Here is a 16,206-nt window from a genome sequence, read left to right on the forward strand (position 1 = left end):
AGCCTCTTCTGGACAAGCAGTGAACTGTTTTTTATCAAAAGAAAGGGTGTCATTTTATTTCATGTTGTGCTTGTTCAATTACCATTCAAAACATGAATGTGAAGTATGTTTGCGTTCCGTCAGTGAAAACACTATGGAGAGAATTGTGTTTAGAGTGAGATTTACTTCTTGTTGCCAGGAAGAGTTCGTGCTCCTCAAGCAGCCATGCATACAAGAATTCCTTGGCTAAAAAGAGACTGCGATAGTTTCCAGCCCTAGTTGTGAGAATTGGCTTAGTCAATAGTTGGTGTAATGATTACACCATGGCCAAGAGGGTCAGCCAAGTTTGGATCAAGAGAACATAATAGAGATCGGGGATCAGTCATTCCTCAGGACGAATCAGAAACCCTATTAATGTGGGAGGTAGTTTATATCCAAGGCTTAGGCACCAGCTGTGGACAGTGGCCATCAGAAGTAGACATCTCGGGACTTCCCTGGTGGTGCAGTGGTTAAGAACCTGCCTGCCAATGCAGAGGACACGGGTTCGAGCCCTGGTCCGGGAAGATCCCACATTCCACAGAGCAATTAAGCCTGTGCACCACAACTACTGAGGCTGCGCTCTAGAGCCCGCGAGCCACAACTACTGAAGCCCGTGCGCCTAGAGCCCGCGAGCCACAACTACTGAAGCCCCTGCACCTAGAGCCCATGCTCCACAACAAGAGAAGCCACCGCAATGAGAAGCCCACGCACCCCACAAAGAGTAGCCCCCCTCACCGCAACTAGAGAAAAGCCTGTGCACAGCAACGAAGACCCAATGCCACCAAAAGTAAAAAATAAACAAATCTATGGGAAAAAAAAGAAGTAGACATCTCTTTAGGAGTACACATTAAGGTACGGTGTTCATGTCAACAACAGCTCACATTTGTGTGGAATTTTAGTTAACACAGTACTTTGACATATATTGTTTCATTTGAGACTCATGTGGACTTGAGAGGTTGGGAGGTCAGTGATAATCATCCCCATTTGTAGATAAGTAAACAGATGTTTAGAAAGATTAGGTAATTTGTTTTGGGTCATCTAGGGAGCAAACAGCATAACTAGGGCTCACACTCAAATTTCTTGATTCCAAATTTGGTCTTCTTTCCACTACATTACAAAGGCTTTCATATTAACTTTCATTTCATGAATACCAAAATACCTTTCATAATAGAGAAATTTTCTATCATACGGTATACGGATAGCTGTACAATCCTTTAAGTGAAATAGCTCTAAACTCTAAAAATATCTAAAAGTCAATTCTGTTGAAAGAAGCCCTGAATTTTTTCCTAATTATCTTATATGACTCTTTGTTCATGATCATATTTTATGGAAACTAGAGAAGCACAGTATTTAATGCTGGAACTAGGACTGCCTGACACTGCCCTGGGGCTTCATCTTATTCTGGAGCATATAGATATACATGGTAATAGAGATGCTTCAGAAGTCCAGTTTGGAGAAGTTGGTTAAAACAGGAAAAGCAGCAGGAAGATCATCTAAGTCAGGGAACAGGGGCTCAGGCTACGATACTAGGAGCATAAGATCGAAGGTTGAGAGCTCAGCTAGAGGCCTGTGTCAGTTTCTGGGCATCAGAAGGATCTAGAAGGGAGAGTAGTTCTGAGCTAACTCAGTCTACCTGCTGCCCAGAGCCAGCTAGAGTTTTGTCTTCCTCCCACTTCTGACTAAGATACCTACAGTTGTAGGCCCAAACCCATTCACAACCACCGTGAGGCCAGTTCTGTCTCCAGACAGGGTAGAAATGAAGGGCTGTTTTCTTAGAGGTCATTTGGTCCAGTGTCAAGACCTATTCTTATTGATGGTGCTCATAAACTAGTACAGTTGACCCTTGAACAACACAGGTTTGAACTGTGCAGGTCCACTATACGCAGATTTTTTTCAATAAATACATACTATAGTCCTATGTGATCCATGGTTGGTTGAATCTGTGGTTACAGAACCTCAGATACAGAGGGCTGACTGTGAAGTTATACGTGGAATTTCAACTACACGGGGGTCAGTGCCCCTAACCCCCCACGTTATTCAGGGGTCAACTGTATTTCCCTGTGCTACACACTTTAATATGCATTCTGTGGGGGAAGAAAACCCATATTCCAGGGCACATAGACAGCACCTGTGGTTTCCCAGTGCCCCAAGTAGCCAATGAAGAAACCAATTTAATTTTGGTTCATCCAGCTTTCCTCAAAAGACCTGGGAACTTTTTTCCCCAAATGCCTGTTAATGTCCTGTGGAGTTAGTTTTAAAGCTTTCTGTGATGGTTCTTTGGCCTAGTTCCCAAGCTGAGGGGGCTCATATCCTCTGGATAAAGTGGAAATGTCCCTCCACCACCACCCCACCTCACTGACTTTCTATTGCCAGCCTCCCTGGACCGTGGCCTGGCTGAGTCCTGCTACCATCCCCTCCATGGCCTTAACTGACTTGCCCAGACTCAACATTGTGGCCCCCTGGAGTCATGAAAACTTGCAAGACCCTGCCTGTTATAATGCTATTTTTCAAATCCTACCCACTTCCACTCCTATCTGCTCTGCTCTGTAACCAGCTCAGACATGGGTTCCCAGGCCTGAGTCCTAGATAGAAACATGTCATACCTGGCCAGAGTTCAGAGGAAATGGACAAGGGACATCCTGATATGACAGAGGAGTAACAGTTTTTCACTTTAGAAATATATTCATTTAAACATTACAGTGAGGGGAAGAAACTCTTACTCATCTTTATATTATAGAGTTTTGTCTAACACACAGTAGTAGATGGTAAGTAGATTTGTATTAAATGGAATTGATTTGCTTCACGACCAAGTCCCTTCTTGAACCTTAGTTCTCAATGTGTAAAGCAGGAATGACCATAATACCTACCTCAGGGAAGTGTCTTTGCAGGATAAAATGAGATAATTATAACTCTAAATTGCTCTATGGGTGTAGGGGATTAAAGACCAGAAAGCTCCTTTTATTTTGCTTTATTTAAAAACCTATGTATTACTGTTTTAATGACTGAAGAACTAATCCAATTTTGTAAATATGTTCTACTATTTAATAATAGCTAATATTAAATAATAAAAAGTAAATAATAAAATTTCTAAACATAAACATTTTTTTCCACAGCTCGATAAAGCTATGTTTATTTTAAATCACAAAAACCAGCCTATACCTTTTTTTTTTTCCTGATTTGGTCCCCTCTGTTATATAGTAGTGGGCTTCCAGTATCAGTTTTTTGATATCTTGGATTGTAAATTTTGTAAATAATCACTATTCAGGGCTTCCCTGGTGGTGCAGTGGTTAAGAATCCGCCTGCCAAGGCAGGGGACACGGGTTCGAGCCCTGGACCGGGAAGATCCCACATGCCGCGGAGCAACAAAGCCTGTGCGCCACAACTACTGAAGCCTGCGTGCCTAGAGCCCGTGCTCCACAACAAGAGGAGCCACCGCAATGAGAAGCACGTGCACTGCAACTAAGAGTATCCCCCGCTCGTTGCAACTAGAGAAAGCCCTCGCGCAGCAACAAAGACCCAACGCAGCCAAAAATAAATAAATAAGATAAATTTTAAAAAAATAAAATAATCACTATACATATAAAGCTGATATTAATTTCTTATGTAAGTCACTAATTATTATGCTTTCTTAGTAGGCACAAATGAAAAGGGGTTTCGTTGTTCAGCTTTGTGACCTGTTTTTGTTTTAGATAAGCTTTTATGCAACATCCTAGGGAGCCCTGAGCCTAAAAGAAGGAGTATTGGAAATGTAAACGCAGTATGTTCATCCCTTCCCCCAGCCTTCATCATTATCTAAGCAAGCAAGATACATTTTAGTCATTCCCTCATAAATCAAGCCCTCCAGCTCTTTAATCTCTTTCCTTTGTCATTCCCTGAATTTCCTCCAGTATGTGAGCCAATGCCTTAGCCCTCCTCAGTCCTAACCAACAAGTTGTCATTTGAAGCCCCAAGGTGACTTATTAGATTTATGTGCTTCTACGTTGACTTGCCCTGTGGGGCTGACCTGGTTCAATGGAGTACACATACTGCCTCTAGAAATATCGTAAGGCTAGAGTTTGTCTATATCCATTTTTTTTTAACTCCAAATTCATGTTAGAAAGAAGTATTTTCTTCCAGCTTCTTTTCCGAGAATAATATTTGACCTAGCAATGTATCGAGATCCATATGAGACAATGTATGTAAAACTAGTTTGCCAAGTGTTAAAGGTCATGTAAAACAAAGTGGGAAACAAAGGAGCAGTACTGTATTTGTTACTGGCTGCTCTTTGTCCCTAAGAAAAATGCTAATAAGTTTTGATATCTCTCTCCCCTCAAAATAATGACTTTTTAATAAATAACCATACTTGGACTTCCCTGGTGGTGCAGTGGCTAAGAATCTGCCTGCCAATGCAGGGGACGCAGGTTCAAGCCCTGGTTCGGGAAGATCCCACATGCCGTGGAGCAACTAAGCCCGTGCGCCACAAGTACGGAGCCTGCGCCCTAGAACCCGCGAGCCACAACTACTGAAAACCGTTCACCTAGAGCCCGTGCTCTGCAACAAGAGAAGCCACCGCAGTGAGAAGCCCGCCCACCGCAACAAAGAAGAGCCCCCCTCGCCGCAACTAGAGAAAGCCCACGTGCAGCAACGAAGACCCAATGCCAAAAAATAAATAATAAAAATAAAATAATTAAATTTTTAAAATAATAAATAAATAGCCATACTCATTAAGTCTTCATATGAGAAATTGTGCCACTTCTTTACCAAGGCTAATTATTGGTTTCTTCAGCAAAACAGTGATATTTTAAATACCTAATGGTGACTTCAATTAACTAAATATGTCAAATTGAACAATGTTTTTAACGCCTTCATGTAACTATATAATTGTTCAAAATAATGTAATCATGGGCTTCCCTGGTGGCGCAGTGGTTGAGAGTCCGCCTGCCGATGCAGGAGACGCGGGTTCGTGCCCCGGTCCGGGAAGATGCCGCATTCCGCGGAGCGGCTGGGCCCGTGAGCCATGGCCGCTGAGCCTGCGAGTTCGGAGCCTGTGCTCCGCAACGGTAGAGGCCACAACAGTGAGAGGCCCGCGTACCTCAAAAAAAAAAAAAAAAAAAAAATGAGTGTCAGAAAATCATGTGCCTTGGTAAACAACATGGCCTGTGTTTGCAGTATATTTATATTCCTTCACAATTGTTTGCATTCCTGCAAAACTGTGAAGTGTTAACAAGCTCCTTTTTCTTTTTCTCTTCCAGGGAAACGATATTGACCCTGAAGCAGTTAAAGGTGAAGTGTTAAAAGTTGGAAATAAGAGCTGTGAGAATATACAGTCACTTTCTGAAGCCGTTTTATGTACGGTCCCCAATGACCTGCTGAAATTGAACAGCGAACTAAATATAGAGGTGGGATTCCTGCTTTCCTCTCATGATGTAAATAAAGATGCCAGCATAATTATGTCACTTGCAGGCTTGACATAAATCATTAAAGCTCATTTGTCTGTTGGCTTTAGCTCATCATCTCAGTCTTGCTTCTTAGTTGTTATTTTAGAAATAGTGAGGTTTTTGTTGCACTGTCTCCTTCCCAAGCTTCAAAGGGTAGACCTCAAAAGTCCTTACTGGACACGCTCCTCTCCATCATGCCACGTTCTTGCCGAAATTTTCTGTAATTCTCAGGAGGGATAAGGACACATTCAATAGGGCCCTTTCCCCACCTCTCACCACTCCAAGAGGCCAGAGCCAACAAGCTACTGCCTGCTACGGTGATCTCAAATGCAGAGACCCATAAGTAAAAGAATATGTATGCACTGGATGAAGTAAAATAAGAATTAAACTATTTTATAGTAACTTCTTTCATGTAAACAGCTAAATCATATAACTGGGAACCGGAGTGAGTGATTTTTTTTTCATTCTTTTTTTTTTTAACAGCTTTATTGAGATTAATTCACATACCATACAGTTTATACATTTAAAGTATACAGTTCAATGGTTTTAGGTATATAACATTATTTTTTAAATTATGGTAAAATACATATAAAATTTGCCATTTCAATCATTTTTTAGTGTACAACTCAGTGGCATTAATTACATTCACAGTGTTGTGCAACCATCACCACTGTCGAATTCCAAAACTTCTTCATCACCCTAAACAGAACCTCTGGAACCATTCAATAGTACTGTCACAATCCCTCCTCTTCCCCAGCCCCTGGTAACCTCTAATCTACTTTCTGTCTTTATGAATTTGCCTACTCTAGACATTTCGTATAAGTGAAATCATATAATATTTGTCCTTTTGTGTCTGGCTTATTCTACTTAGCAAGTTTTCAAGGTTGATCCATGTTGTAGCACGTGTCAGATCTTCATTCCTTTTTAAGGCTGAATAATATTCCACTGTATAGATACACCACATAAGGCTGAATAATATTCCACTGTATAGATATACCACATTTTGTTTATCCAAGAATGTGTGATTTTTAAAGGGTTCCTGAAGTTTTCCAAAAAGTTATGAAATGGGAATGTATGAAAAAATTTAAAAATCAAAGAAGGCTGGGGCTTCTCTGGTGGCGCAGTGGTTGAGAATCTGCCTGCCAATGCAGGGGACACGGGTTCGAGCCCTGGTCCGGGAAGATCCCACATGCCGCGGAGCAACTGGCCCCGTGAGCCACAACTACTGAGCCTGCGCGTCTGGAGCCTGTGCTCCGCAACAAGAGAGGCCGCAACAGTGAGAGGCCCGCACACCGCGATGAAGAGTAGCCCCTGCTGGCCGCAACAAGAGAAAGCCCTCACACAGAAATGAAGACCCAACACAGCCAAAAAAAACTAAAATTAATTAATTAATTAATTTAAAAAAAAAAAAAAAAGAAGGCTGAATCATGAGATCAGAGTTTGGAATTAAAACGACCAGAAATCCTAAAAATCATACCATGTTAGAGCTGGAAGGAACGTCAAAGACTTCTATGTATCAAAACTGAAATAAAAATATTCTGAGACTTTATTATCCCATCATAATAATAATATGATTACTACTTATGGGGAGTCTCCTGTGTCCTCTACCCTACCCTCCAGGACAGAATTAATGTCCTGTTGTCTCTTTTTCTTACTATATGTTCATACTTCTACAGTACATACCATAGCGTACTATAATCATTTATTTTTGTGTTTGTCTCCCTTTCATACTTCAGTTCCTCAAGGTCAGAGACTGATTTTTATCTTTTTACCCCCTAATACCTAGTTATAAGTACAAGCAGCTATGCATAATGTAAGTACTTAAGTGATTAGTAGCCCCTAATTATTTGAACACTGAAACAGAATTGAGGAATGTCTTAATACTCTGAAAGCAGTTATGCTACTTCTAGAACGGTAATAACCAGGTAGTATTTTGAGCCCAGGGAGACTGTGATTCAACTGTGTAGTGTATTTTGTATCTATCATGACTAAATTCTGACTTTTATTTGTCATTTTTAGTGGAAGCAAGCAATTTCTTCAACCGTCCTTGGAAAAGTGATAGTTCAACCAGATCAGAATTTCACAGGACTGATTGTTGGTGTTGTCTCAATATCAATAATACTCTTATTATTACTTGGGCTTTTCCTGTGGCTGAAAAAGAGAAAGCAAATTAAAGGTACATTTTTTGGTTATTGTTTGTTTTAAAGGAGTTGCCTTAAGAATACAGTCTTTACAGTTTAAAATTGTCATAGATTCATGTGTGCGGTCTTATGCAATCCATAAAACCCATGAGTTCTGGTCACTGGGTCAAAGACTACTGGGATCCATGATAGCCAAGTCTTTAACGAGCTCTTTCTCTCTTTCTGTTTTAAGATCTGGGCAGTGAATTAGTTCGCTATGATGCAAGAGTACACACTCCTCATTTGGATAGGCTTGTAAGTGCCCGAAGTGTAAGCCCAACTACAGAAATGGTTTCAAATGAATCTGTAGACTACCGAGCTACTTTTCCAGAAGGTATACTTCAGTTTATTGTTCTGAGAAATACCTATACATATACCTCAGTGGGTTGTGTGGCATTGTTGTTTATTTTTGGTTTTGCCTTTATATTTTCATAAAAATATAAAAGAAGTATTCACCTCTTCTTTGGCCAAAGAAGTATTTAATTTGACACAGAGTTACACGGCTCTTATTTTAAAATGAACTCATTTACATGTTATATGAGATTTTTAGAGTCTTTAAGCTCTGTTCTCACAAAAAGGTTCATTTTAAAATCATTTGAGCAAAGATAAGGTGTTTATCATCTGAGTGCAATGCTAAAAAATTGTGAAGCTCTCTTTAACAACCCAGGAAGAGTTAAGATAGGAAACGTATATTTATTGAAATAGAAGTTGGTACAGCTACATTTTTTTACCCGTTGATCCTCAAACATTTAAATTATACTTTTAGCCCTCCTTTGAAGGATTCTCAATGAACTGTTAGTACTCAGCTTTTTACCCACAGCATCCCAGGACTTGAATATATTTTGAGTCTTATCCAATAAAAACCTTCAATTATGCTATTTAAAAGGGAGGGTTAACATCATCTGTTTTGCAAAACATTAGACCTAATAATTGTCAGATTAGCCAGAGCATTTCACATTGTTTTATTTAAAATCTCCTGGTAAAAGCAAAATGTCTGTATTGTATCTGCTCCATTATCTTTAGAAGTTACAGGACGTGAGTCAAGTACAAGCATTTTCCTGGTTGAATATTTACCAGTGGATAAATAAAATGAGTCACAGACAGTTGAGGATACTGCAGAACTTAGAAGTTGCTCATCAAAACAAGTACAAGAGCAATGAGTCACTTAACATTTTAACTTTTTCAACACTTACTGCCTCTTACTTTTTCAAGTTTATGTTAGTTCTATAGAGATGTTCTATAGACACTGTTAATATTGTCTTTTCCCACATGACTCCCTTTACCTTTAAGAATTCAAGCCCTTAACAACATGGACAAATCAAATCCAGTTTATAGTTTTGAAATTTAGATCTGTTTATTATTTTATATTCACATTTAATGGCTCTAATTTGAGATCTTTAAAATTCGCAAGCAATTTTTTTTAAAGAAGCACATTTAATCTTCCTTCAACCTCATTACTCACCAGACCTCTGTCATCATTGCTGAGAAGCTTGAGTTTCATCCTCTTTCCTACATTGAACCTACTCCTTGGAGATATGGAAAAATAAAATAGGCAAAAGAAAGTTATCCAGATAGAATAATGAGGAAATGCACAGCCAGCACCTAATAAAGAGGCACCTACAGAACTTCTCTCTCTGTGTGCGGTGGGGACAGCATCCTTATCAGTCTTTCATGCAGACCTAGAATTCTCTGTGTGTCAGACCAGAATCACACACTGATGGTTTAAATTGGTTTGTGTGTATGTTTGAACTTAGCCCAAAGGTCAGTACAATTTCTATGCCAGAGGATTTTTTCCTGTGCCTCATCAAGGGTTTCCCTTAATCTCTGCACCTCTGAAAATTTAGAACCCTGATCTCTAGGTGCAAAGGTTTGAGAAGTGAAGACAAAGGAACTGAGTTTAGAGAGGTTCATCCGCATTTCCATCCCCTAGGAAAGGTTTGGAAACCCGGACTCTGGAATTAAAGGAACAGACACCCAGCTAGGCTCCTTCCTTCCCTTACCCATCCAACATCTCAAGCACTCCCCTGATGTTCTACATCCTTCTTTTAAGGTTGCATCTGTCTCATTTCCAGCTAGTGATTACTATAACTACAGGTGGTCCCAAAGCTTTTCTGGAACCACTGTTGAAATTTACTGCTCTGGCCAAATTGATGTATTAACCAAACTTCCAACGTGGCAGATACTAAACATGTTTAAGTGGGCTTAGGAATACTTAGGGTACCATCAACTTTCTTTTTAATGATCCTCTCTTAAGTTCTGATTTTCCTGCTCCTTTGCAAAGGAGCTTTCTGTGCTAATGCGGACCCCCTCATAAGCCTCTCCCCTCTCCCTGTGTTATATACTAATACATTTCAATACCCAGTTAGTCTTCAAGTCAGTTGCTGCCAGTATAATGCCCTCTCCTTGACATGTATGCATTCCCTTTGGAAAGGGTGAAGCAACTGGTGGCTTTTTTGCCTTATCTGGCATTAAGAAATGTATTCTCAGCCCCATAATTCCCTACCCCTGAAATGGAAAAGTTTCACCTAGAAAAAGGGAACCTTGCTTGAGGCTCTTACCGTTTTGGTTATAAAGATCAATTTACAAGGAATGCTGATCTGATCCCTTTCCAAGTGTCCTCAAGTAAGCAATGAGAATGGCACACTAACCCAATTCTAATCTGCTTTCTCTAAAGAGTGATAACACTAGATCTGCTGCCATCACCACAGTATGGAGAACTTACCACAAATGTGAAAAACTTTCAGTTCTGAAATTTTAGCCATTGCATATTTCTAGTCGTTTGTGTGTATGGGTGTATATTTATATAGAGAGATATAGATATATATTTCACTTTACATATTTTTCATTGACCAGGAATCCACATAGGTTTTGAGCAATACTAATTCATTCCATTAATAAACACTTGTCTCTCAAAAGGCATCTTTTTTCATTTTCTTATAGTTGAGTTGGATTTTTGTGGGGGCCAGGCAGTTGCTTACTATTTTTGCTGCTTTGCATTCTTACGAATATAGTATATTAAAAAACAAATCTCAAGCTTGGGTTTTTGCTATACCTAAAAAGAGAAATGTCTAAGGAAATGAAGAGGGAAAACAAGCTTTCAAAGTTACTGCTTGATATTCTTACAAGAGAATCAATAATTTTTTTTTAAACACACACACGCATACCTGTATCTTTTCCCAATTTTATTAAACCAATTCCTTTGTAAGGGTTTTTCCTAGCCTCATTCAATGATACAACCATTATTTCTTTAAATTTAAATTTAAACTTTGGTTTTGTTATTAATTCAGTTTGCTGCCCCTGTTACAGTCCCCACTAAGTGAGGTTTCACTATTGTTTCTAATAATTTTGCTTTATCTTGCAGACCAGTTTCCTAACTCATCTCAGAATGGGTCATGCAGACAAGTGCAGTATCCTCTGACAGACCTATCCCCCATCCTAACTAGTGGGGACTCTGATATATCCAGTCCATTACTGCAAAATACTGTCCACATTGACCTCAGTGCTCTAAATCCAGAGCTGGTCCAGGCAGTTCAGCACGTAGTGATTGGGCCAAGCAGCCTGATTGTGCATTTCAATGAAGTCATAGGAAGAGGTAAGTATTTCCACTCAACTTTTTGTTAAACACGATTTTCCAGTAAGCATTTTATCTTCTGCCTTTGCAGATTAGGAATTAGACAATGGTGAAAGCAACTGACAGAACAGTGATAACAAGTGCACTTGATTTCTGTTCTGCAGACATACAGCCCTGCAAATCACATCCATGGGGATTTGTCCCTGTGCATGGAGACAACTTGATAATCTCCCAAACGTATTAGAAATAAATCACATTCCTCCCTCACCTTTTTCATAATGACAACTATAATTTCTTGAAACGTGCCTTTTACTTCCTTCTAAAAATCATTCTGTTAAGTTCCAATATTTTTACTCCTCTCTCCTTCCAGTCTTTCTCTACCCTGAGAATAGTGACTAACTCTATGAAGTCCTGGTTTATAGCAATTTGTATACTGCTGGACAGCATCAGGAGACAGGGAATTTATAGCCTTCCCTTGATCTGAAGCAACATACGTCATCACTACAATGCACTCCAATTTCTTTATACAAAGAGGAATGAATATTTGTAATAAGCCAGCCAGAGCAGCAATAACAGCTAGCGTGTACAGTATTTGAGGAAATATTGAGCAGGAAAAGAAACCAACCGGAAGCCAGGAAATGAACTCCACTCTTCCCTTTTTTTCTAAAAAGCTTTTACCTTTAATACTGAATGGCCTCTGATCCCTCTTTATTCAGTGTGCGCTGCAAGAGGTAGCAGAGACATCAGCCAGCATGATGCAGAAGAAGCTGATGGGACAATTTGCCTTTTGTGTTCACGAGGCCTTCCCATTTTCCTGTGAAAGCATCAACACATTCCTCTATCGCATACTCCAGATTTTAATCCTTAGCATGCTCCCCTTCCCAAGTAGCAGCTTCGCTGTTAACAAACGTGTTTCACATCAGAGTAATATATAGTTCTTTTACCAGCCTGTAAATCCTAGTAATTGTACCAGTTTTAGAGTGTGTGGCTTCACTAATTATGTTCTAATTCTACATATTGTAAAATTAGTATTTTATCATGAAAGGTGCTAAAAATGGCAATTATCTCTCTTATAAAGTAAAAATCATGAATGATTCTATAAGTATTAACTATTATTTATTTATGTGCTTTCCCCAGTAGAACGTGAGCCCTCAAGAGCATTTATTTAGTCATCTTTGCATTACAAGAGAGTAGACTAATGCCCAACACTCACATGCTAGGCACTCAGGGGGTCTTGGCCAGCTGGACAACTTAATGACTTACACAGCTATCAGACATTTGGCACCTCTGGGGAAAATTACTGCCACTGGATGAAAGGCTACCATTGGGAAAGTGATGTGGCTAAAACCAGAGAACTAGATGAAATGACTCAGAGTGAATTTGCTTCATTTGGGCGATTGCCTTTCAGTTTCTGCCAACCTGGATTACAAACTAACTGGTGACTAAAGGGGGAAATCCTTATTCTGTAATGCTAATCTTATTTCTAATGGTGACATTTTTATTTCATTTCAGTTTATTGGAATATAGGGAGCTTATTTTATTGTATTTCTTTATGTGGGTAAAACTTCATTTTTTATATTTAAAAGATGTTATTTGATCCTTAAAACTAATGTTTCTTTTACGAGGCAGATGTTACTCCTGTTTTCAGTGGTTCCACTGTGGTTGAATATTTTATTATGTTAACCTTTAGTAACAGTTACATCACCTAAATATTTGCCATGTATTAAATAATCATATTGCTTGTATCTTTGGGTGAAATTAATTACGTATACATATTTCACAAACACACACAAATAGTGGTATTGTTAATCAAAAGCATAAGAAACAATGCACTTTTTTTCCATGTAGGAAAAAAAGAGAAATGAAGATCATGAAGAGCTTAATAAATAATATCGTACAATTAAAAGTAATGTGGCACTAACCAAGTTCCCTCTTTCATGTAGGACATTTCGGGTGTGTATATCATGGGACTTTGTTGGACAACGATGATAAGAAAATTCACTGTGCTGTGAAATCCTTGAATAGTAAGTTATATTTTATTTAACAGTGGAGTACACTTTCGTGGTTTGCAAACTAATAAATAGTTCATAATAAAACGTTGATTTACACTTTCCCTTGTGGAAAAATCAGCAGCTGCTGGAATTATGGATCTAATCCTGAAAATTCGTTTGATCTAAATTCTTATTGATGGGACTTCCCTGGTGGCGCAGTGGTTAAGAATCTGCCTGCCAATGCAGGGGACACGGGTTCAAGCCCTGGTCCGGGAAGATCCCACATGCCGCGGAGCAACTAAGCCCGTGTGCCACAACTACTGAGACTGTGCTCTAGAGCCTGCAGCCACAATTACTGAAGCCCGTGCGCCTAGAGCCCATGCTCCGCAACAAGAGAAGCCACCGCAATGAGAAGCCCGCGCACCGCAATGAAGAGCAGTCCCCACTGGCCACAACTAGAGAAAGCCCGCATGCAGCAACGAAGACCCAACGCAGCCAAAAATTTAAAATATATATATATATATATATATATAAATAAATTTATTTTAAAAAATTCTTATTGAAATGTTTCCTCAGAAATTATCCCTCAGAGCCCTCATAAGTAAGAATGAAGGAGAAATGAGGTTCTTGGATGAGCCTAAGTATCATTTAAGTATGTTTGGCTTATAATATTTGTTTTACAAGTGATATTTATGGAAACTATGGGAAGCATGTTGGCACATACAGTAATAATGACTCATTTTACCCAAAGACATTACTATAATTATTTTTTAACCATGACTTCCATCAAAAAAATAAAAGATGAAATAAGAAAACAGGAAAAAAATATGCCAGCAGAAAATTGAAAAATTGTAAATGTGGTAATATCTCATTTATCCACATTTTTGGTGAATGAGGTATTCCACATAAATGTACTTCCTTAACAAGTGATACTTACCCTCTTTTAGTGCTAGACATATATTTTTTAATATTATCTGCTATTGAGAAAATCTTTTTAAAATGGAATGCATACTCTTTTTAAGAAGCAGGGAATGCTGGAGTTACTCAGTTTTCCTGGGTCTCTCCCATGTATGCATGTTATTAAACTTTGCTTAAAAAAAAAGAGAAAAGAAACATGGAATGCTTCCAAACATAAACTAAGACTTTATTAATGACCCAGAGCCATAATTATGGCATAAATTACTGTCTTGTACAACCCAATATACTCCTCATACTAGAGCTTTCCTGGCTCCACCTTTGCTGACAGGTCTCACATGTCAGGTCAGTGTGCTTGCCTTTTCTACCCCCATTTCTAAATTTCTGCTCATAGTTTGAGGCAGCCTGAAAAAATGTTAACAAGATATATTACAGATTTATATTGGAATTAATAAGCATTCAATGCGCACGTGAAAGGTTTTCTTACAAGATACATTATTGCCAGAAATATTTCAGCTTTTTTAAACATAAATCTCCATGCTGAGCAGTGTTCTGTATGGTTCATTTTTTTGAAAGGCTAACCACAAGGTAATTAAAGGGACAGTTTATATGAAATCTAACTACAAACTGTGATGGATTAAGTATAATTGTCAATAAGTTTGCCTCACTAAAGAGTACCCCTGCCAGTTGTACTCAGAACAGTCCTAATGCCAACAAATCTTTCTCTGTCCCTGGTGTGTGCTGATCTCTGTTTGGTCCAGATGGACTTCCAGGTCTTGGAATGCATTGCATTTGTAGAAGAATATCATCACTGACACTGATACTAATCAGATTAATAAATTAAAGGTTGTTAACTCTTTATTAGTGCTGACTATTGTCAGGCCCTCGGGATCTCTATCCGGAAATGATTAGAAACTATTATAACAAAATAGTCTACTTAGATACCATAGACAACGTTTGGTCTTCAAATCCTCCTACTCCGGGGATTGGAAAACTATGGCCTGCTGCCTGTTTTCATAAATAAAGTTTATTGAGACTCAGCCACTATTGTCTGTGGCTGCTTTTGCGCTGCAATGGCAAGAGTTGAGTATTTGCAACAGAGACCATAAGGCTTACAAAGCCAAAAATATTTACTATCTGGCCCTTTACAGAAAAGTTTGCCAACCCCTGCCCTAGACAATCACTACAGAAATGGACTGGCCTGCTTCTGTCTCCTTTTTCTGTAAGAGACAAACTATGGTTCTGCATGAGACAAACAGATTGCTAGACTCTTACAAAAACAGGTACAGGTGGTGACTTAAAGGTGTAGCACAGGGACTTCCCTGGTGGTGCAGTGGTTAAGAATCCACCTGCCAATGCAGGGGACACAGGTTCGAGCCCTGGTCCGGGAAGATCCCACATGCTGTGGAGCAACTAAGCCCGTGCACCACAACTACTGAGCCCACATGCCACAACTACTGAAGCCCGCACACCTAGAGCCCATTCTCCGCAACAAGAAAAGTCATTGCAATGAGAAGGCTGTGCACCGCAATGAAGAGCAGCCCCTCCTCGCCAAAACTAGAGAAAGCCCGCGCGCATCAATGAAGACCCAACGCAGCCAAAAATAAAATTAAAAAAAAAAAAAAAGTGCAGCACAGGTGACATCATTCACTCAGAAGTATTGTAAAGAAACACTCTGATGATAAGGCATCAGGGCAAGATGTAGCCCAATGGTTTTACATTCCATTGCTCTCCCTCTCTGAACTTGACAAAGTAATCGTTGTCCCTGTAATGAGGTTAATGTCTCCACTGCTGGCTTTCTCAGGAATCACTGACATAGGAGAAGTTTCCCAATTTCTGACCGAGGGAATCATCATGAAAGATTTTAGTCATCCCAATGTTCTCTCGCTCTTGGGAATCTGCCTTCGAAGTGAGGGGTCTCCACTGGTGGTCCTACCATACATGAAACATGGGGATCTTCGAAATTTCATTAGAAATGAGACTCACGTAAGTATATTACCAAACTTACTAATTCATGAACTAGCTGTAAGCCAGCGAGTCTTCCAAAATGTGCCTGTTCTGAACCTTTTTAAAAGCTTTTAGCCAAAGAAGCACATATAAAATGTTTGCACCAT

The 16,206-nt window shown here is 39.4% G+C and overlaps 1 protein-coding gene across 2 annotated transcripts in view; it reads left to right on the plus strand.

The window, feature by feature from the left end:
- MET (MET proto-oncogene, receptor tyrosine kinase) overlaps window positions 1–16,206 on the plus strand; it is a 128,537-nt gene that overhangs the window by 96,145 nt on the left and 16,186 nt on the right. For both annotated transcript variants that reach the window (XM_079931189.1, XM_079931190.1), the window contains 6 exons: window positions 5,250–5,396; window positions 7,455–7,611; window positions 7,809–7,949; window positions 10,977–11,207; window positions 13,130–13,210; window positions 15,897–16,078. In XM_079931189.1, coding sequence (XP_079787315.1) covers window positions 5,250–5,396; window positions 7,455–7,611; window positions 7,809–7,949; window positions 10,977–11,207; window positions 13,130–13,210; window positions 15,897–16,078 — 939 coding nt within the window. The remainder of the gene's footprint in view (window positions 1–5,249; window positions 5,397–7,454; window positions 7,612–7,808; window positions 7,950–10,976; window positions 11,208–13,129; window positions 13,211–15,896; window positions 16,079–16,206) is intronic.

This window comes from Stenella coeruleoalba (genome assembly GCF_951394435.1).
Source record: "Stenella coeruleoalba genome assembly, chromosome: 9".
In the NCBI taxonomy this organism is placed as follows: domain Eukaryota; kingdom Metazoa; phylum Chordata; class Mammalia; order Artiodactyla; family Delphinidae; genus Stenella; species Stenella coeruleoalba.